Below are 22,142 nucleotides of genomic sequence, written 5' to 3'. Positions count from 1 at the left end.
GCATAATAAGGTCCAAAGAACTGACGGTAATACTGCCATATTCGCCGTAGACATTTTGAAATGATATATTTTTACAAACCAATTTCTCTACATTGAATAAAGAAGAATTATATTATAAATCATACACATATACTGCAAACTTTGTTTTTTTTCTATAAATCATCACGCATAATTAACTTTTGTTTATGGATTTCATATTTGGATTGTATAAATGACTTATACACTTACCACTGCAACACACATGGCACAGACCCAATTTCGATTAACTTTAGTGTGTAAAACATTTTAAAAGAGTGCTTTCTATCTTTACACTCAACACATTATCCCAAGATTTTTGTTTTGTGTATGATGTAGTTCCATAAATCCATTCCCAATAGAATATATCCATTAACTTAGCCTCGTCTAGGTGAATTGGGCCATCGAATATCCATGAATTAATAGAGTCAATAACGCAATGGTTCTATATTTTACTGTGTTGCTTATTTAAAACTTCTCATAATTATAATCACTTACAGATAATTTTTAAAGCCTACAGGTTTAAGTTTACAATATGTATACGGATACCGTTTAATATTTAAGAGTTCCAATTTCATATTTGGGAGTTACACTGTATTCTATTCACTTGTAAACCGCTATCACAGCAATTAATAGCATCACCCTTTGTTTAATTCCGTCACTATAATATGACAGTCACCAACTAAAATTTACGATATAAACAGAAAGCCTGCTTTCACTTTGTCTTCGTTGAGCGGCCCACTACCAGAGAAATAATAGTTCAAAACATGATCATGTAAAAATGTTGAAAATGTATAAGTCAAATAAAGAAGAAAAAAAATGGATCACATTGGATTTTCCATATTGGATCGTGGAGCTGAAAGCAACACAATGCCAGTTATCACCATGGTCATTATCACAAAACACGATAGTAGGACCCGATCCACAATCTGGGCCACTTGTTGCCAATCAAGTTTGATGGCTTCTCGTCTGTCATTGTCTACAAGTCTCATTTCGTTTCGCTCGATTGTCTGATACACTTTTTGCAGCACCCGCATAAATTGTAACTCAAAATTCTCTATTGTTGGACTACTCGTTGACGTTACAGGATGAAACCTTTGGAAGTGAACACCTCCGTTCGACTGTTTAGCTTCGCTTTCAAATTTAGTATCTGCATGACTGTGACTATGACTATGAGTACTGTGGCTAAATGCAGATAGTTCAGTTGGTGGTATCAAATCCTAATAATAAAAGAAAACATTTTTCAAATACTGTAAAATTAAAATTATATCGACCCGGAACGAAAAGCCATAAAATAATCAAAATAACAGAGGGTCGAATAACTGATATCGGAGTGTTTTCATGGGTATTATCAAATACCATGTACTATCAAATCTGTTTTAGATTTAGATTCAGACCATAAGCTAGATGCCTCATCTATTCACAAAAGGGATCTCAATAATCAATACCCAAAGGATTATGGTTGTTAATTGTATGTAAAATTTTACCCTGGGATTTCCTTTATGTGAAGCTTCTACGTCATGCTGTGGCGCCATCTTGTATCTAATATAACTTGTATTAGGGGTGGAACCATTGCACTCTTGTGGAAACTGTTAATGACCAGAAAATATATATAAATATAATTCTAGACCTCTTCATGAAATGATTTCGAAATTGGATAAATTCTTTTATCGAAGTTATTACATATATTTTGCACCCAATATATAGCGTTCCTCGCATTTCATATTTACAAAATAATAGAATAGTGCGTTTTAAAAATAATAAGTTTCTGCTTCCAAATAAAATCTTTTAGCGATACACAATTAATATTGAAACTTACCGACATTTTCTTTGAATCTGAATCGATCTTCATACAAAATAGTTTAGCAAAAAATCCAAAACAGATTGTTTTAATAAGTTTTGGTACTTCCAGGCCACGTGCACCTTTATGGTGAATATTTAATGTAAAAACTGTCATCGCAGTAGCAAAAGACACAATAAATATAGTCATTCCATAGTATAAACCTGAAATATAAAAATTACACAGGTTTATTAGAAAAGATAGGATGAATACCAACAATAGTAAATGCTAAGATATTAAACCTGATTAAAATTATATTTTTCAAATTCGTTTTGTTTCATTTTATATTCCGTATATCATATACTACCGGGCTTAGCCCGTTTTATCACTGCCAAGACATGACCATCTGATCTATTTATAAACTATTTGAAATCTCGTGCATAACACAGTCGTCTAAATGACAGTTGTTGTATGTTAGATTTCATCCAGCTTAGAAAATCAGAACGACAAAAACGAATATATTTAAAGATATGGGCTTAATTTGATTGTAAAACATTTCAATATTTCAAGTTCAATAAGTGACGAAAAACATTTACACTTCAAAACACTTACGGTATTGCCCATTCTACTGGGGCGTTCGCTCATTCTATAAATTATTAGAGCGATGCTCATCTTAAATCACAGCTATTGTATCGCTGGACAGGTTGTACTGTCTAAGAAATATATCTATAATTCCCACGTGCGCTATAAGTGCGTAAAAAGTATGAATATTACTTAACCCACCATTATTTGGAATTGTATCGGTTTACGGACGATGCTTCTTTGAATCAAACCTAATGAGATCTCCCGAGGCACGATGAGGTTATTCTTTTCTTAGAACTTCTGACACCGATTCTTATTCATTTCAGTATTTCTTATTCATTTCAGTATGTTTTACATACTTTTCTAGATTGATATGTTCTCATTTGCCATTTGTACCGAACAAACTTTCTACCCAGTATTTCAGCCATGTGGGCGTCTAAACTTCCTGTTTCAAACGTTCCATTACGCATGTCATACATGGGGCACCTAAATAACATAGTGTTTAAATTGAGAGGTAAAAGTGGCATAGGCAACTAGATCTTGCTGTCAGGCCACAGCTTGGAATTTCAAAATGTCATTCCATGTGCATATAGAACAAAATAGATAAATTTATGTGTATTTCCTTGATTAAAGGCTCGATGCGTCATTTGCATTTTCGCCAAAATATCAGATTTATCACGGCTTAATACAAGTTAATATGTACTCAGATTGATTATTTAACATTTAATTAAGAAAAACGAAATCAAAATACAAACGCTAGATAATCTCCAGACATGAACTCAATCGGATTTAAACAACCAATAAAAGATGGCGGCATCTTGTTACGCTCGAGCAGCATAAATTTCGCACGGCTTAATATGCGCTAAAAATGTACCCGGATTCATTATTTAACATTTAATTAAGAAAACGACATCAAAATACAAACGCTAGATAATCTCCTGGCGTGGACTCAATCGGATTTAAAGTAGGCCCATCAGGTGTCTCGAGCAGCACAGATTTCAGTTCATCAGAACTTTGTAATACTGAACAGAATTGAACAATTTTTGGACTGATATTCATTTTAGGAATACACTTTCACAATTCCTATTACGCTAAATCCTTTAAAGTAAAAAATAAACGTCCAACTCGGGGCGGAGGGTAGGGTGGCTGAGCGCTGTAGTTCATTAGACATGTTATCTATGCTAGTGATAGGTTCCATGTCCCGCTTTTACGTGACAAGGAGAAGGGTCACCCCGAGCCTCGTGGACCCCTCCCCCCACTTCTAAGCGGTAAACGAATTATGTATACTGACCTATCAATGGTAAAACATCTGAAGTGGGTGGCATGTTTTCTGTAACCAGCATCATAAAAACTGTCATAGATAATAAAGTTGTTATTCCCATGGTTACTTTTTCTCCTGAATCAGACGGTATATAAAATCCCAGTAGCGCCACCAATGTTATCATTATACATGGTAATATCATATTGAAAATATAGAATAAAGGGCGTCTCCTTATATGGATGTAGAACGTTATATCCGGATAGGGTTCAGCGCAGCAAGAATAATACACTACATTGCGCTCAACTTTCAATCTGTCAAGCTCCCATTCACTATTATGGATGTAATTCGTGGTATCACCGTCTCCGGAATTCATAATAAGATTCAACTGATATCCGTCGTAGGTCCATGATGCAAACAACATCGTGCAATTTTGTTCGTCAAACGGAAAGTACCGAACATCAATTGAACACGAACTTTTAAAAATCACCATTGACAACCATGTGACATTACCATCCGCAGTAACAATGACGTTTGAACTGATGGAGGAAAATACAGATGACACGTCTGCACTGAAAAATAGAAAAAAACAAACAAGTTATTCGTGTTCTAGCAAGTAATATGACTTTAATCTGTTCAAAGGAACAGTCTCAAATTACAGATGCTAAAATAGGATAATTCTGTGTGGGCACCAACAACCGAAAGCTCTGGAATACGTTTTCAAACAAATAGGCTAACAACGCCCAGTAGCCAGGTTGAGTCAAATCCGAATTCTTTGACTAACTATCACCCTTTGTCTTGACAAGCCTGTCTTTGACCCAAAAGCGTACCCAGTGGAAAAGTTGAATAGCAACGTTTATCCCTTATAATGTGTTTTGCGATCATTTTGAAACTCAGGTAAATATACTATTATCGGTATCTGCGACTTCTTATTAATGATATCCATGCTTAAGCAACCTTTCCAAACAGATGAACAGCTAAAACACCTTCCATACATGTCTTTTTTTATAAGCAATATTTTTATTCAGATTTGTATCGGAATAGGGATTAGGAAACAGACATAGCCTATATTAAACCCTTCTTCCTGTCAGATATAGATACATGTCATTAAAGGTATTTACATTTTAGAGATAAATAATCAATGTACACGTGCAAGTATGATTACAGTGATTGTGTTATAGCTGTCTCTGGAATGAATTTACATTTGAGAAATAAGCAAACAATGTACAAGTTATAATATATTTACAATGGGTGCGTTATAGTTGTCCCTTGAACCGTCTGGTGATTTCGAAAAACAAGTGGACAGTTTTAAAAATATTGAGTGAGTTTTCCATGTTGTCAATTCCGTGCAATAAGACAGTAGTGTTTCGATGGATAGTAGGTAAATTATTTATTGTATTATTTCGGGCATCTGAATATAAGGAGCAATTCAATGAAAAAAAATGTTTTGTATCTTCAAAGTGATGACCACTTTTACAGCATGGATTATCAGAAATGTAACGAATAAAATTTATGTCCGTTTAGATTGCTGCAAGATAGGCGCATAGGCGCAGTTTCGAATTAATGATTTGGTTTGCGCGGGATCCAAACGAAAAAGTTTTTGGTGGTATTGAATCTTGAACCATCAGTTTCGAATTGAAAATAATTTAAGATATTGAGTTTTTGTGTCTGCACATAATTTGTTCCATTCTCTAATTGACGGTGGTATGAACCTATTATAGAAAGTATTTGTTTTACAGTTATATTCAGGTAGGCATGTGTTTCGGAGATTATAATGTGCGCTTTTTGTCAAGAATAAATCATGAAGATAAGATGGAGAAAGGTCGTTTATAATTTTATAAATGAATTGGAGTTTATGTCTTCTGCGTCTTTCTTTTAGCGTAATAAAACCGATTTCTTTATATAACAGTCTATGGTTGGTACCCCTTACAGCACCACATATGGACCTAAGTGCATCCAGTTGTAGGTGCTCTAATTTGTTAGCTAGTTGGTCTGTGCAGTTGTCCCAGATGGTTTGTAACGATTTACAGTTAAGTCTGTATTTAAGGGATCTTAAACAATTGACAGATTTGCTGGGTTTTTTGATAATGTCGTTAATATGTTTGAAAAGTCAAGCCTAAATGTTTGTGATCTGGGACCTCCTTGATAGGAACACTATTTAGAGTTTTGGGGGTTGTCGGTGCTGGTGTTTCGATCTTTAGTAGGTTGAAGGATACCAGCCATGATTTAGCCCATGAGTTAATTTTATCCAGGTCATTGGATAAGGTCATCAATTTTTAGACAAAGGGAAGTGTCGTCAGCGAAGAGTCAAATATTTGATGTGATTTCACTTAAAATAACATTTATATAAATGAGAAAAAGGAGAGGACCGAGAACAGAGCCCTGTGGCAAGCCCGGGGAAATGGTTATTTCAACTAATGAAAATCGAAGTCATATAATGCAATCTAAGTCAAATAATACAATCTAAGTCATACAATGCAAACTAAATAATAATGTTATGAAGCATTTATGGAGTGTCTGAAATCTAACAGAGATGTTGTCCCACTGTTTTCGGAAACCTTTATCATATACTTGATGTTAAAGACAGTCAATCAGAGCTGAAATGATACTCCAAGTAATCAACGTAATCAACGGAATGAATCTTTACGACACAGTACTCAGATGTATGCAAGTCTTATGTCACCAATGGTTTCACTTATGATGAGCGTTACACGTGCATGTAACGCAGGTTACTTAACGTTGATGTTTTTATAGTTTAAAAAAACAAACAGCAGGTTGCCAGATTGGAACCTCAAACATTTTGTTGAAATGACCACATCAAATAAATATAAACTGGTTTTCCAAAACCTTACTTGTTGTATAACAGTATATCAGGTCTCCATACGGACTCAAAAGGCAGACGTATAACTTTTATACCACCATATTCGTCTGGATCCCACCGCAAACCATAATCAACCCAGATCTAAAATAAATTACAATAAAATACAAGCAAAACAAACATTTAAGTCACGGCAAGGCACCGCGTTAAAGGGGGGGGGGGCACTAATATGATTTCAGATGAGATCTTTTTGCAGCAAGTCCACACAGAGACTTCGATTAGATAACGTTACTGCAGCAAATTTGAATGGAGGGGTTTTATCTGTGAAAGCAGGATTCGGTGACCTAATAATTAAGACTTTTTCGTTTTACTAATTTGAATAATGCATGTAAATTTAACACAGAACGGACGATAACCTTTGTCGTTAGGGCGTTCACAGAGTAAAAAAAAGTGAAACAAGGGCCATAACTCTAGAAGTTATTAAGAGAAATTTTTGAGATTCAATAGACTTCTTTGTTTTACTAATCTAAATAATACATGTAAATAAAATACAGATTGGGGGTTCTAAAACATGAAACAATCAATTAGGTTTCTTCGTCTCACTAACGTAAACAACATATATAAATTTCAAAAAGATCAGATAATAAATGTAGACGGTAGAGTGTACACAAGAAATTGTGAACGACGGATTGACGGACGGATAGACCGACAGCCGGACGGACGGGGGCGACGACAATATACGACCATATTCCCATGTTGCCGTATTCAAATGAAAAACAATTAGTTTTAGAATTATTTTAACCCAATCAAAGGATTCAACAGATGACGTTCTAAGTGGTTTTCCACGGAGGAAAAATCAGCATGCTTGATTGCTGAGTATCAAGGGGGTGTTTGGTGCGTGGGTGAATCCATTTATTCGAAAGACTTCACCATATCAGTTCGACGATTCGCTTGCTCTCATTTCTAAACAAAAAAAACAAAACCTTTTACGTACACCGATAACAACTGTCACAATTCAATAGAAAACAAAATAATTGAAAAGACAAAAAAGATTAAAACTGACATTACGGTAATTGAAAATTGCTTAAAAAGACTTTTTAGTATAGATAAACAATATTATGATCACGATAAAGAATTGGATTAATATGTTACAGCTTTAGAAGCAGCGCACATTATTTAAGTCGCCAGAACGTAGCTATAGATCAAAATCATGGCCGACTTCTGATATATTTTTTTTCAATCTATTTTTCATCATCTTTTTTGAACAGAAATTACTCCTTAGAGAAAAGGTTTCATTTTAACATTCTTTAGGGAGAATTAGAAGTGGATTTGTATTAAAGACTCGGTGAAATGCAACAAACAAAAAATAAACAACGGAAAAGCGTTTTTCAGAATAACCATTGATAGGATGGCGAATAATTCATAGAATAAATAACAATGGGGCGTGATTCAAATTGTGATAATTTCAAATCACACGAATGGATTCCACAATTAACGGACCGGTACGATCTAATTTTAATGCAAAATTAGATTATATAATGGAAACGACAGCATGAAAAATTAAATTATTTGGAAAGATGTTTAACCTATTAGATTATATTTTCTGTTTGCAAGTGCCAATTTAATTTGGTGATACTGAGATTGATGTAGTCAATATGTGCGCTGATCGCTCTGACACTCTCTGGTATGAAAGTAACAATTTAAGATGCCTGATTTAGATCAAGAGCTAACAGTTCTTGCTATAATAGATCAAAAATAGACAATGAAACATGAATATATTGAAAAATTCATTCATATTACTTTAATCTGAGCGAAGTTATGAGTAGTTGAAGTTTTGACAAGATTTAGCGTGGATTGTATATTATTGTAGCAACGATATTTGATCTAGCCCATTCAAATCACGACCACCCGATGATCTAGAGAGTTGATGATAGGCTTGTCATGTGAATACAATGTAAAACTAATAGTCTGTTTAACATTTGAAGACAAACTAAAGACTTGCAGAATTAGCTCTTACATAGACGTGTTTTCCCTCAAATCAACGGCTAGGAAAGTAGAACAACCATTTAAACAATTTTTTGAGAATCTATTTTGTATAATTAGGGCGCGTGTGAGGGTGTACCACTTGTGCGCTAATTGGTTTTATTTCATCACGCACGCCTTAATCACACACGTAAGTAGCAATCATGACCCTGTCTTTCTGTAGTTGCTATCGACTATTCAAATCTCTAAACCAGCAGTTTCCAATCGAGACGTAGATATATTAAACTCCTTGAAAACATCAAATCTAATTATCATGTTAAAATACGTATGTTTCAGCAATCTCAGTGCCTATGTTCAGTGTATACGTATAAATAAATAACAGCAAAAGGAAATAATACAACCAATGAGGATATCATCAATGTAATTTCTATATCATCTTAATCAGTTCATCTGATTAAAATACAGATCAATATCTCGTCTCGTGTTTTATACTTTCGATGGTCTTCACAACGAGTACAAGTAAAATAAATGAACTATAAAAAACGAGATGAAATATGATCTGTGTTTTAATCAGATTATAAATAAATAAAAACGTGTTAAATACCTGATTTAGCCAACAATTTGTTGTTAATATCTGATTCTTTTCATCCTGAAATTTAAACAAAAACCAAGTGAAATGTTTTGGAACATAAATATTGCTATAGTTACATGTACGTATGCAACAAAAAGTGGGTGCTTATAGTAATTTAAAAAGCTGTAAATTAAACACATCGTTGAAATTTCTATTTAATATGGGATAATTCGTAACAACATTGGTTATACGTGTACTTATTTTGGCATAAAATATATATGGCACCGAGATAAAACAGGGGTTTAAACGTTTCTGGGGATTGGTGGTGTGGATGGAAGACAGAATACTGAATTTAACTATCCAACATTACCCAGACATCCGTCGATTCGAATTTTTTTTACATTATTCGTTCGTGTTTGGTTTATAATCTATACTAAACCATCGATTGGCTTGATTATAGATCAACGATGGAGTCTAAGATGCTGGTCGGGCTACAAGTGGTGTGGTTTCGATCCCACGCTTGTACGCGTCAGCACAACCTGGTTGATTTTCTCTCAGGCGCTTGGTTTCCCCCCACCACTAAAGACCCCTACGCGCAATACATTTGAACTTAATCCCGAACAGACCTGGTTGTGTCGAGTGGGCGTTACCCCCCCCCCCCTCGCTTATTTAATTTGACATTGAAGTTACAAATTCTGAGATCAAAAAAGTTAATTCTAAAGTAATCGGGATGACTACAAGCACCGATCAATTTTCCTCTGTCTTTACATGCAGATATTAAACAAATAACTTGGAAAGGAAGATAGATACATTTTTTTTTTCAAACTAAAAGACAGGTTTATAAATATTGGATGCATATTTGTTAAAGTTTCTTTAACAAAACATTTTCTCAGTTAAACTTTTCGAGAAAAAAATTGTATCCTATTACCATTATTGTGTATAAACGAGTTCGTGTAAACAGTGAGGATGTGATTGATCTAGATACCGTGTCCTATGTAAACACGTATATTAGCTCGATTTTTATTTTATTCAAACATGTCACACCACATCATTAGCTTTATCTGCTTTCTGTATTTTCACAAAGGAAGGGAAAATTCTTATCACAGCATGCCATTTTTGCATAAATAATCGTCTTTGATCTTATTTCCAGTTAGTTTAAAAACAAGGATATTTGAAACATAAAAGTAAAATGTATTATGATTTAATATACGATAATAATACACAGATTGTAATATATTCACCGTCTCCGTAATGCAACATCCGAATGGTTCTGTTCTGTACTAAAAAATATGGAAAACCTAATGAAATTCCAAAATGTTTGGATGATAATTATGGACTCTGAGGTATTAAGAAGATTTCTTAGTCAAGGTAGATTTTTCAGGGTCCGGATTTATAAGGGAAAGGGGGGCACAAATGCGGTTTATCATTCATTTTAGCTCACAATATTACCCTCCCCGAGGTCTAAAGATAACATGGAACGATTGTTGATGAAACTGTATTGAGGAACCTTGCCAAGCTAAAATAGCACAATTTTTATACACATGAAATCATAAGATATGGTAATCAAGGGATGTAACTCTCGGGACCATTGCTGAAAATGGTGTCTTACGGTTACCAAGAAATCAAACCCATTAAAAGTTCACATATTTAAGAGCTTTTGGCGTTTGGAAAGTTTTATTGTAGACGGTAATGATAGGTTTCGTTGACTTGTGAGGGCCACGGTGGTTAACAACACACCGGATTCACAATCAGAATGTCGCTGGATCAGTCCCCTTCCGGTTCCCAGATTCTCAGATGCTCCGTGTGAACATTGTTAGTGCATACAAAAATATTGCATCGAAATTTGAAATTCGAAGATAATAAGAAAGTTCATAGTCCGGACCACCCAACCGTCCCTCACACTGTACAGGTAACCGTAGAAATGCAAAAAGTAAAAGAGTGGACGGGAGGTGAAACCTCATTCAATTCTAATTGTTATCTTAGAGCTAATGTACATCAGAAAATACAAAAAATGTGCAATAGCACAATATTATGGAAGCCTATAACTACCATTCGTAATTTCAAAACGCGAAAGTCGAAAAGTAGAAGCAGCATGCACACCATGTCAGTAAGAAAACGCCAACTCTCATACCAAATATCATTAAGTCGAAAGTCGACATCATGTTACACAAGCCAAAATGCAACTCGAAAAGTAGAAGTCACCACAAAACGAGGGGCGCTAATATCGCGGGGTGTTTTTTTCTTATTTTCCTGTTTTCGAGTCGATTTTTGCTTCGCGGGCATGCTGTCGTAGAAGTCACGACAAAACGAGAGGCGCTAATATCTCGGTGTGTTTATTTCCTATTTTCGAGTGGTTTTTTTTGGTGTCCACACTGTCGTCTTACATTTTAACATAACTTCTACTTTCCGACTTTCGCGTCCTGAAGGGGCGAAAAGTAGAAATTACGCATGGTAGTTATAGGCTTCCATACAATATAACAATGCCTCGCTTTGCGCCGAATATGATTTATCTTTCGTTTCAATGGTGCAACATGATGATTGTTTGACTGCTATATGAACCCAATTGTGCAACAGTATGATTGTTTGACTGCCACATGAATCACAATTTTTGAAGATAATGAAGATGCACAGATAATATAGATATTCCCCTAACGAGAATAAAATCTATCCAAGCGTTTACGAAGAAGAAGTCAAATCTTTATTATAGGTTTAGGACTGACGATCGAAAGGGCATCATGGAAGGAGTTCTACTGACCGGTTCACAAGTTATCGGTTTGCTTAATTAATGAAACTTATATAAGCAGACTATCGAAAATCATTATCCTTAGAACCAGGAATATGAACATTTTAATCATTAACTTTTTAGGAATCTGATCGATACCACTTATATCTCAATAGCAGCAGCAAAGGTTTCGATGTGGGGAATCAAAAACAAACATGATTCCGTTTTAGCATTCCAGAATTTTAATTTTTATTCTTTTATTTTATGTGTACACACGACGAATTGTCTAATAATGCTGCACTTATAGTACAGTTTAAGTGATTCGAACAAGCCAATTAGTGTACACATTAAACATTGATTTCTAAAATTGTCATTAGTTTAAAACACATTATACTGAATAACATTGTGAATAAACTCATAGTCTGTAGAAGCAAATTTAAAGTGAGGGTACACGACATGAAAACAAACGTGGAGTACAATCCACGGCATCGACGAAAAATGGGGTCGCACGAGTACGCTATGGATTCGGCCGCCATTTGTAATGAACAACGAAAACATATCCTACAAGACAATGCGGGTGTATTTAGCAATGGTATATTCACTAACGACAAAATAATAATATAACAAGCGGTTGCTATGCAAAATACGCCCACATTTTGAGAGAGATGGACAAAGAAAAACAATTTTCGTACAATAAGAGGCCATAATCCTGGATGTTACAGTCCGACATAAGGTACCAAGATCTTTTAGATATAAACATACATTGTAAGCATCATCAAAATCGGATAAAAATTGTGACCCCTAGAGTGCCCACAATCTTGGTATTACATGCTTTAACACTATTTGAGTAAAGGGGAGCAGCCATTTTGACGGGAAAATTTTGAAATAGAACAAATATTGTGACCTCTAGACGTGACTTTTCGTACAATCAGGTACCGTAATTCATAAAGTTACTGTCCGATATGCACGAATATCCCAAGGAACCAAGTTCTTTGGGATATAAACATATATGTTACGTTTCATCAAAATCGGATAAAAATTGTGAGCTGTAGCTAGAGAGTCAACAATCTTGGTATTATACTCTTCAAAAAAAAAGTAGGGGATATTGAAATGCAAATACCTATGCAGGTTGTGATATGATAAATAGTCATGGACACTTCACATGCTTTGAGAGTATGTGCAGATGAAGAACTTATCGCCCCAACAGAACCACTGAGCTGCATGTGCGACACACAATAGCGCCATAGACGTGGGAGGGGTTCATTGTCAAATTTGAAACTTCAAGGAAGGGTTGATGAAAACTGCCGCTTGTTGGTTTATCCTATCCATGTTTGCTTTCCTATCGGTTCTGGTTAGCACGTGCGTGCTGTATCATAAAGTCTGTTATTGAGTCAACTGGCGTGGTTTCGAATCCCCGGTTGTACGTGACAAGGAGTAGGATCGCCTGTCCAACTTCGTGGGTTTTCCTCCCACTGCTAAAGACCCCTACGCGCAAGCAAATTATTGAAATAAAAAATTGAACCATATGTTAGTCCCGAAATGACCTGGTTTGTGTTGAGTGGACGTTAAACTCCATCTCTCTCTCTCTCTTTCTCTCTCTCTCTCTCTCTCTCTCTCTCCTATCGGTTCTTGCATAAGATTTACTGTTTAGCGTATCTTTGCTTTAGTGTGTTACGTTTAATTTGATCGGGAGACGTGTTCGTCGACGTCAACGTCAACTGACAACACTGCAAGAAATGACCGTGGCACTACAAGAGAAGTAGGCCAGATTGCCCCAAATCGTGATTGGACGGTTGATTAGGAGAATGCCACGACGAATTTCTAACGATTGGTGGAGCAATTACTCATTATTAAGACAAATATCAAAAACGTTCATTTTCACTTTTGACAGTGTATATCTTTGCGAGTGAATTGGGGCCGTCAGATAAGCCGCCCATATGAACTGTTTATGTTCATGTGGAGGCAATTGGTCTGTTATTAACATACACTGGCTACCGCAGTTTTGTATTGTTTCTGAATATCCCTTATTTTTTTGAAGAGTATATATACGCTTACACTATTTGCGTACGAGGAGCGGCCATTTTGTCGAGCAGTTTCGATTCGATTTTCACGAAATTCATACTCAACGGTCATTAGGGGGAACGGCGAAATATTAGAACGGTTTTTAAAAATCGGATAAAAATTGTGACCTCTAAAAACATTAATTTTCGTACAATCAAGAACCATAATCCATGTAGTTACGATCCAATACATGTCAATATCGACTGGAACCAAGATCTTTGGGATAAAATCATAGAATTTAAATTTCATCAAGATCGGCTAAACAATTATGACCTCTAGAGGGCCAACAACTTTGGTATTACATACTTTTACACTATTTGCGTACGAGGAGCGGCCATTTTGTCGGACAGTGTCGATCGGATTTTCGAACCCAATTGTCATTAGGATGTAACGATGATACATTTGAAAAGTTTTTAAAATCGGATCAAAATTGTGACCTCTAGAAGGAATCGAGATCGTTGGGCTATAACCGCATATTTCAAGGTTCATATAAATCGGATAGAAAAATGTGACCTCTAGAGTGTCAACAATCAAGGGCCATAATACATGAAGTTACGGTCCGATACATGCCAACTTTGGGATATAAACCAATCTGATTAAACTACAGATCTATATTTCGTTTCGTTTTTTTATATACTTTCGATGGTCTACACTACATGAATATCTGACCAGTTATAGTGGAAGGTCGCGTCAGGTGTCATACGAGCGGCTTTTGACCTTATGACATTGATTAATCAACCATTCGCTGTAACAGACCGTTTCATTGGCTAATCCCTCACAGCATCCAGAACGCGAGTTATATACCAACTCTTTCAGATCCTAGTGTAGTAAAGACAAGTAAAACGAAATTTTGAACAATAAAAAACGAAACGAAATAGGATCTGTGTTTTAATTAGTATGGACATAAACCTATATTTTAAGTTTCGTCAAAATCATTCTCCGGGGAACATGTGAACACGCTTTTAGATTCCGTAGACCAGTCAGTTCGCCTGAAGGCTTTTGTTCTACCATGAGTTCGTGTATTGGAGATGTCCAGATGTAAGGATATTGTTCTTTGAATTTTGGAGAAATAAACGATTTTAAGTCGCATATGGTGTGGTCGGCGCTAGTGCGTTTTGGGGTACATTTTTATTTACAGCAAAATGGCCTTTAGAATCTTTGCCGATAATCTAGTTTTGTCAGGTGAGTTTCTGCAGCCTGGTCGTGTTGCCCAAGCAGTAGATAAAGATAGAAGAGCGGTTGGCGGAGTAGTTATATTTTCTTTTGAAGGTGATGGGGAAAGTAAAGCCATTCTCGATGACAGATGATTACTTTCATAGTTCCAATACATGGCATCATTCTCGACAAACCACAATTAATTGCATTAATTATTAATTTCTCTCGTATTTTGAACGCCCTTTAGGGTCGATTGCACTATTATCATTTAAAATAAAGGTAAACTATTCTATAATAAATGTACAATTTATAGTTCAATGTCCTGATCCAATAATTAAAATTAAAACACTCAGAAAATCTATCACTCTGCTTGTCGATAATTAGTATTTGTTTAGTCTATGATATGGATTATTAACGGCCCGATAGCTCCTTTTGAAAAATAAACGCGCAGTTCTTTTTGCTATTTTTTCCAATTGATTTTTATACTCCCACATTTAGTATGGGCATATCATATTATGTCGTAGCCCCTGTGTGTTCGTCCACAATTGGCTACGGACAATTTTTCAAATTCGTGAGAGGACGATTTTAGCGTCCTGTAATCCTTTGTTCCGGATTTCCGAAAGCTTTTCCGAAAACCTTGTGAACGCTATAGAAGTTATATGTATTTTGCCTCAAATCGTAGAGATTTACGAAACGTCTCTTCTTGTTTCCGACCGATAATGCACAGAGATAGACGCTTTTGGGGGAAAAAAGGATAGGTTCGCTCCTGCACCCCACCACACCTCTCTCGTATTAATTTATGGGTGTCGTTCACAAGGAATGGTGTGTTTAGAACAGTTGATTCGCAATTTCAGGTGTATTTTTTTTAAATAATAAAAAATATCACGAACGGAGCAGATTCAAGTCGGTTGATAAGGACCACAAAAAACAATCCCACATCGACTCAACAATGTATTTAACAAATGGTTAGTATAGGATAATACTTTGGCACGCCACAGCAATTTTAAATGAACAGTGATGTCAAGTTTGTTTTGTTTTTTAAAAAAAGGCCTTTTTTATCGACGTTGTCTCTGGGAAAGCAATTAGTTCCTTATTTGCTTTACAAAAATTCGCGTAAAAATGTTATCATTCGTTCAAGTAGTAGAAAAAATAACCACAACGGCATGAAGGAGGTGTGATGACTTTTCCCTCAAGTGTTAGAAAGCAAATATACTTTTACGTCTCACATCTCGCCAAACCATCAATTGCGCTAATTCCTCCTGTCTCCAGTGATTTGTATTTGATACTAAAGTAAATGCTGTGAAAACGTCTTTTCCAAATTGACGATAACAAGACCACATTTATCACCATTGAGCAGTAATTTGTTTTGAATAATAGTTAAGGCTTATATACATGTTTAACACATTCGGTGGGAAAATGAGAACGCGGTATAATTGTATAAATATATATATATATATATATATATATATATAAATATAAACGGTCATAATCTGTTTATTGGAAACTATATATATATACTGCGACAATAGCGCCATTTCGTGGTAAATAGTGATTGATCGTGGTAAATACGATTTGTCTCTTAGACTAAATCAGTTGTCAAACACCCACAATACAAATAAAATTAAGAAGCGAGCTCTGATTTCACAGGGTAAAAAAAGGCTGTTCTGCCTCTACAATCGCAAGATTTTGTTTAAACCGAATATATGCGTTTGTGGTGAACCCAATGACGTATCCTTGGTATGGTAAGTAGGCGCCACTGACAGTAAAACCATTCTCCTGCGTAGTAAGCTAGGGAACTAGTTTAGCAGTTTGTGCAAAAACTGTGAAATTTAAAAGAGCCATTTTCCATAGATACGCCATTGTGATGACCCATTAGGTTCTGAATGTAAGCATTCAATGTGGCTAGTATTGAACTTACCTACAGACTTCAAGATCTAGGGGGCCTCAGATCAAGGTGTATAATATTTCAGACATTGCCATAGGCCTTTCTTACACGCAATGCAATCTTATACATTCGCCATCATCCCCGTCTTTGCTCATTTGTGTTTAAAACATACTTTCACTGTCCTCTAGTCGTGAGGACGGAGGATTAGGAAGCCCCCCCCCCCCCATACGTGGAATAGCCCAGGTCATCTATTCATCTAAATCCGACACTTCATATGGCAAGAAGCTTGTTTATTCCTGGAAAATTCGGAACTGGTCACTATTTGGGGAAAATGGTAAGCCGTTCGCAAATCTTTTCAGGCAGAGAACCCCGCGTGTCTTCCAGCATTTCGACCATAATAAAGCAATGGTGTTTATAATTGAACAAAATAGAAATCTTCATACTGGACTTATAATCATGTCAGAAATTTCAGTGAATTACCGAGCAAAATTGAAAAAATAGCATTGTTATTATTTATGGACTGTCATGACTGGATGAAAACAGTTCTTATCGATATTGTATTTTGTGAAACCGAATTTCTCACAACATGGGCAAAATAATGACGAACTTCGAAAAAAAAACCCCCAAAACAAAATTGACTAACAAGGGCGAAAAAATGATTTTTGCCTAGGGGTGGGGGTGGGGGGGCTAGCGATGCAAAATATTTTTGGGTCCCTTTTCGCGACTACAAAGTAGGCTACTATTGGTTATATTTTACATTGACAATTTTTTGTGACAATTTCCGTTTGTAAAGATTAATTTATGTTTGTTCGCACATATTGGTACTAGTGGTGTAGCTATGATTTTTCACCAAAAGCGTGAAATTTACGGCAAAATGATGTGAGGATAGGAACTTGATAAACACTAATATGGTTCTTACGTTTCTTTTTTGTACCCTTTGAGGTATTATAACATTTTATGTAATAGATTGGCAACTCAGTAATACGAAAGTCAAACAACTTATTTGTATCATCCTTCCTTAAGATCGACCTACGTCCAGCGTCACTTTGGTCACCATAAATCCCACCATTCCATCGTTTAGGTATCGTTTGGGAAACCGAAACTTTAATACTACGAGGACCCTGGAGGCGGGTAAATGAAGAACGGGGATGAATATGGCAATGTTATAAAAAAAAATTTAGGCATTAATTGACAAATAAATTGATGAGGACAATACAATAATAAAACTGTGAACTGTGTTAATCCCAAACGACGCAAACGTGGATCACAGTATGATGTTTGACGTCCTCCTGGGCTATTAGGGAAATGTTGCCGGGACCTTTATTTTTCGTCTCATCCGAACGACTGAAGCTGATGTTCTTTATGAAACACCTATCTGCTTCTCGGGCAAGGGGAAACTACACTGGAAAATCACTACGAAACCGCGGCTACCATGTTAGCGAGCAGACGTTTCACCAACTGAACCACTTCATCACCCATATCCATTGTTGTGAAGACATAACAAAACAAAAATCCAAGAGAAAAGGGGATGAAGGGAATTTCTGTTCGTTTTGTTATCCATCCGATATAAAAGAACCAAATGTTTACTTACCACATCTATTATCTGTGCTAAAGCTAATCCAAATGTTACATTTAGTGAATGACTAGCATTTAAAGATGGCCGTATTCTCTTATCATAATCCTTCATCAGTGTATGTACTAATCTTATCTCATCCGGATCGCCGTCCACAAAATGCACTAAAAAAAGAACGAAAACATCCAATCAGCTAAAACATTACCTAAATTGTAATAATATAACGAATGGGGTTAACGTTGTGCCATTTTAAAGGAAGTATTGAAGCCATTTTCGATGAGCATTGTTCGCTAATTTTAAAACCCAGATAGCCGAGGTCAATAAAAGTTGCTAATATTACTACTGCCGTTAATAAATTATATTGTTTTACGGATACTATATAGTTTCATCACTGTTCTAAACTTGTTATTACAACACGACAAACTGGCCACAGTAATAGTACTCAATGTTAAAGATCACTAGCTTCACCATGCAACTCCTATATATTCATCCTAAGTTTACTAATGTCATTGTGCCTGATAACGATAAGAGGATACTTGTCGAAACGTCGTGCTTTTAGAATAAACCAGTGATTGTTTCCCATAAAAACTGTGTTCTGTTAATGCGAAAGTGGGGTAACAGATACCGTTGTGTAAAAATACCATATAATAAATCATGGTCTGTAACAAAGACCAGGAAAAACTTTTAAACGAAGCTGTAATGCATTGTGTCAATTCAAATTCAGGTTTAAGGAGGTGTAGGTTAGTATGGTGTATCACTGGAGTAACAGCATGCTAACTCAGGCTTCGAAAATGGAATGGATTGCAATAGGCGGATAGAAGATTCTTTTTAAAGAGGGGCATCTGTTGCAAATCAATGGACTGACGAGCGGAACGATGAAAATCATTTTTGGACCCCTTTTCCCGACTACAAAATGTAATTCGTTAAATATTACGTTGAAAGAGTTTGTAACATTATTATTTGCGTTTTACAATGATTAATGTATGTTCGTGCAAATTATTGCTCTTAGTGGCGTAGCTATGATTTCTCACCGATGATAGATTGATGTAAGGGAATAAAGACAGTCGAGCGGAACGACCCATGTAAATGTTTCCTAGTTCTTTTAAACTTGAATAATATACATTATGCCATTTTGTTGTTTTGTTTATAAGTTATAAACAAAGATAGCAATCTCCTCCCGACTAACCACACGCACGTTCTTACTAGCTGAACGACAGCTTTGCTAAAACAGATGTCATCAAGATAGAGTATGCTAAAATATCAAAGCGTCAGACGTTATGTCTTAAATTAATACCCAAATCAACTAATCCATTCTACTTCTGGGATTCATTTCTCAACATCAAACTCTTCTACATTCTGGTGTCGAGAACCGGAAGTACAGATTGGAGACAGCCTAACCGAGGCAATTTATTATCAAACTTAGAGAACAAACGTTACTGAACAGCTCAAAGCATTTCCTTATCATACCATGCAAAAGAAACTTTATATCTCTATATTATTTCTTTAGCTAAGATGCATTTGAAAGGATCGAGAGTCCAAAGCAGATACCAAGTTTTAGAAAATACACAATTTATTTTTGGGAACACAATCTGATTAAAGTACAGATCTATATTTCGTTTCGTTTTTTTTTTATTTTCGATGGCCTACAGAACATAAAGATCTGGCCAGTTGTACTGTGAGGTTGCGTCAGGGGTCATACGAGCGGCTTTTGATCCTATGACGCCAGACCTTGATTAATCAATTAATGTTGATGTTTCTAGGGGTTTACCCACAGTTCCGTGTAGAGCTCGCAAAGAACTATCCGTAATAGACTGTTTCATTGGCTAATTCCTCACATCAACTAGAACGCCTATTATATAACAACTCTTCCAGATCCTAGTGTGCTGGAGACAAGCAAAACGAAATTTTGAACAATAAATAAACGAAACGAAATAGGATCTGTGTTTTAATCAGATTTTCTGGAAGAAAATTTACATTAATATAAAGCCGAACTCGATATTTCTTTAGTCTTTAAAACGTAAACAAACAGCGCCGAATTGTTTATCTTGACTTTATCTTTCTAAAGAAGCTTTTTCTTTTTGTAATGCCATATTTTGATATTGTTTTCATTCAGTAACACCCTGATCCAATATTTATCTTTATTTCTTTTTTAATATAATTTTATATAAAATATACACAGAAACCACATATGTGTGTTGTTAATTTCATTTTACCAGCAACAGTTTTTCAAAGATTAAAAAGTTTAATATAAATCAGTCTTTGAACAGTTTTCTATGCTTCCATTTTTATAGCACCAGATGTCACCGTATAATTAAATGATGACAAAATACATCGTTCTTTATTTACCACCTGTGTAACTATGGTATATTATTTTGTCGTTTGTCTGGTTTATTTCACTTTAAAGATATGGTTCTCATGAACAAGAAAAATATACCTAAGTGGGTTTCTTAAATGTAATAAGACATGTATTCTAATTTGTCCACCATTATTTATTCATTTATACTCGTACATCTCATATGATCAGTACATAAAATAGAAATACGTCGAGGTGAACAACCAAGGCGTTTTTGTGTTGTTTTTAAATCCAATGGCCGAATTATTCCAGCACTGAACTGTTGCAATTGGTTGGCAAAATTCTGGTATATCGTGCCAATTATTTAAGTACCGGATAGGATTATTTGGCCATTTAGCTCCAGGGCATAAAATTGGTAGTTTTCTGATATCAACTCGAACTGCAAAATGCTTAATTTTAGAGAAAAAGTTTAGAGTTACTAAATTATTGAAAAATAGCAGTCAGTCATGTTGATTTACAAGATAATAATTCAGAATACGATTGTAAAAGTCATCACACTTTAATAGTAAGTGCAGGATGTCCGCATTAGAAATAACAAATTCTAATATCAACCCAAACTTTAATACCTGAAAAACATTCCGACTCTCAAACAGTATTTGTTTCCCTATCTACATTTAGCTAATGTTTACAAATCGTTTCTTAATGGACGACTTCAGATGTAAATCCTTTTGGTCATCATGATTGTCTTGATAATTCGTCTTGCATGATTTGGGTTAAACCCTTTCACTTCCACAACTGGTTACCGGATCTTAAATCAACATGGCGGATCCTTAGAGACCACATTCTCACTTCCGGTTCTGTCCAATTTAGGAAAGTAACTTTCGATAGTAATTACTGGTAATGTCTTTAAAGATTTCTCGGACTGTCTGTCTACACAAGCTCTGTCCTTGTTAACTGGTTGTAGAAGTGGTTAGAAAGATTAGAGCAGTATTAAGCGATGACGATGTTCCATCTAGTGGGTTGATTATTTGTCTTGTCTAGAGGATAGAATGAGAAGGAAATGCTACAAATGATTACGTTGCGAATACTTGTTATTGGCCATGTTTAGTCTGAGATTTAAATGTAATCAACAGGTGAACAACCGATCTATTGTTGAATATTTTTATTAGGGAGTTCCGTGCATGACATGGACGGCAAATAATTTTATTTAACCCTGACTATTTGTGTTTCGATAGGATGCCGTGCTACAGGGATGAAATTATAAAACAAGATACTATTCGGGTCTAATAGGTTTATTACCGGGAAACTATATATAACAGGAGAATAACATGGCTATAACAGGGACCAAGATGTACATTTTTACAGACGTTTACTGGCTTCTGAACGCCCCCTTTCTTTTTCAGCAAATTAGGTCAAAATAAAAAGCAATCTAACCTTTCATCGGCG

The 22,142-nt window shown here is 35.5% G+C and overlaps 1 protein-coding gene across 1 annotated transcript; it reads right to left on the bottom strand.

The window, feature by feature from the left end:
* Positions 1-587: 587 nt before the first annotated feature.
* LOC126807671 (neuronal acetylcholine receptor subunit alpha-10) lies at positions 588-21,798 on the bottom strand. Its single transcript, XM_050532420.1, has 7 exons — positions 21,774-21,798; positions 18,422-18,567; positions 9,041-9,085; positions 6,488-6,597; positions 3,669-4,207; positions 1,816-2,019; positions 588-1,165 (listed from the first exon to the last, which is right to left on the bottom strand). Exons 1-7 carry the CDS (start codon positions 21,796-21,798, stop codon positions 840-842), a joined length of 1,395 nt encoding a protein of 464 aa, XP_050388377.1. The 3' UTR covers positions 588-839.
* Positions 21,799-22,142: the final 344 nt, after the last annotated feature.

This window comes from Patella vulgata, chromosome 9 (assembly GCF_932274485.2).
Source record: "Patella vulgata chromosome 9, xgPatVulg1.2, whole genome shotgun sequence".
Lineage (NCBI taxonomy): Eukaryota > Metazoa > Mollusca > Gastropoda > Patellidae > Patella > Patella vulgata.
This window is presented reverse-complemented; position numbering and strand designations above follow the sequence as displayed.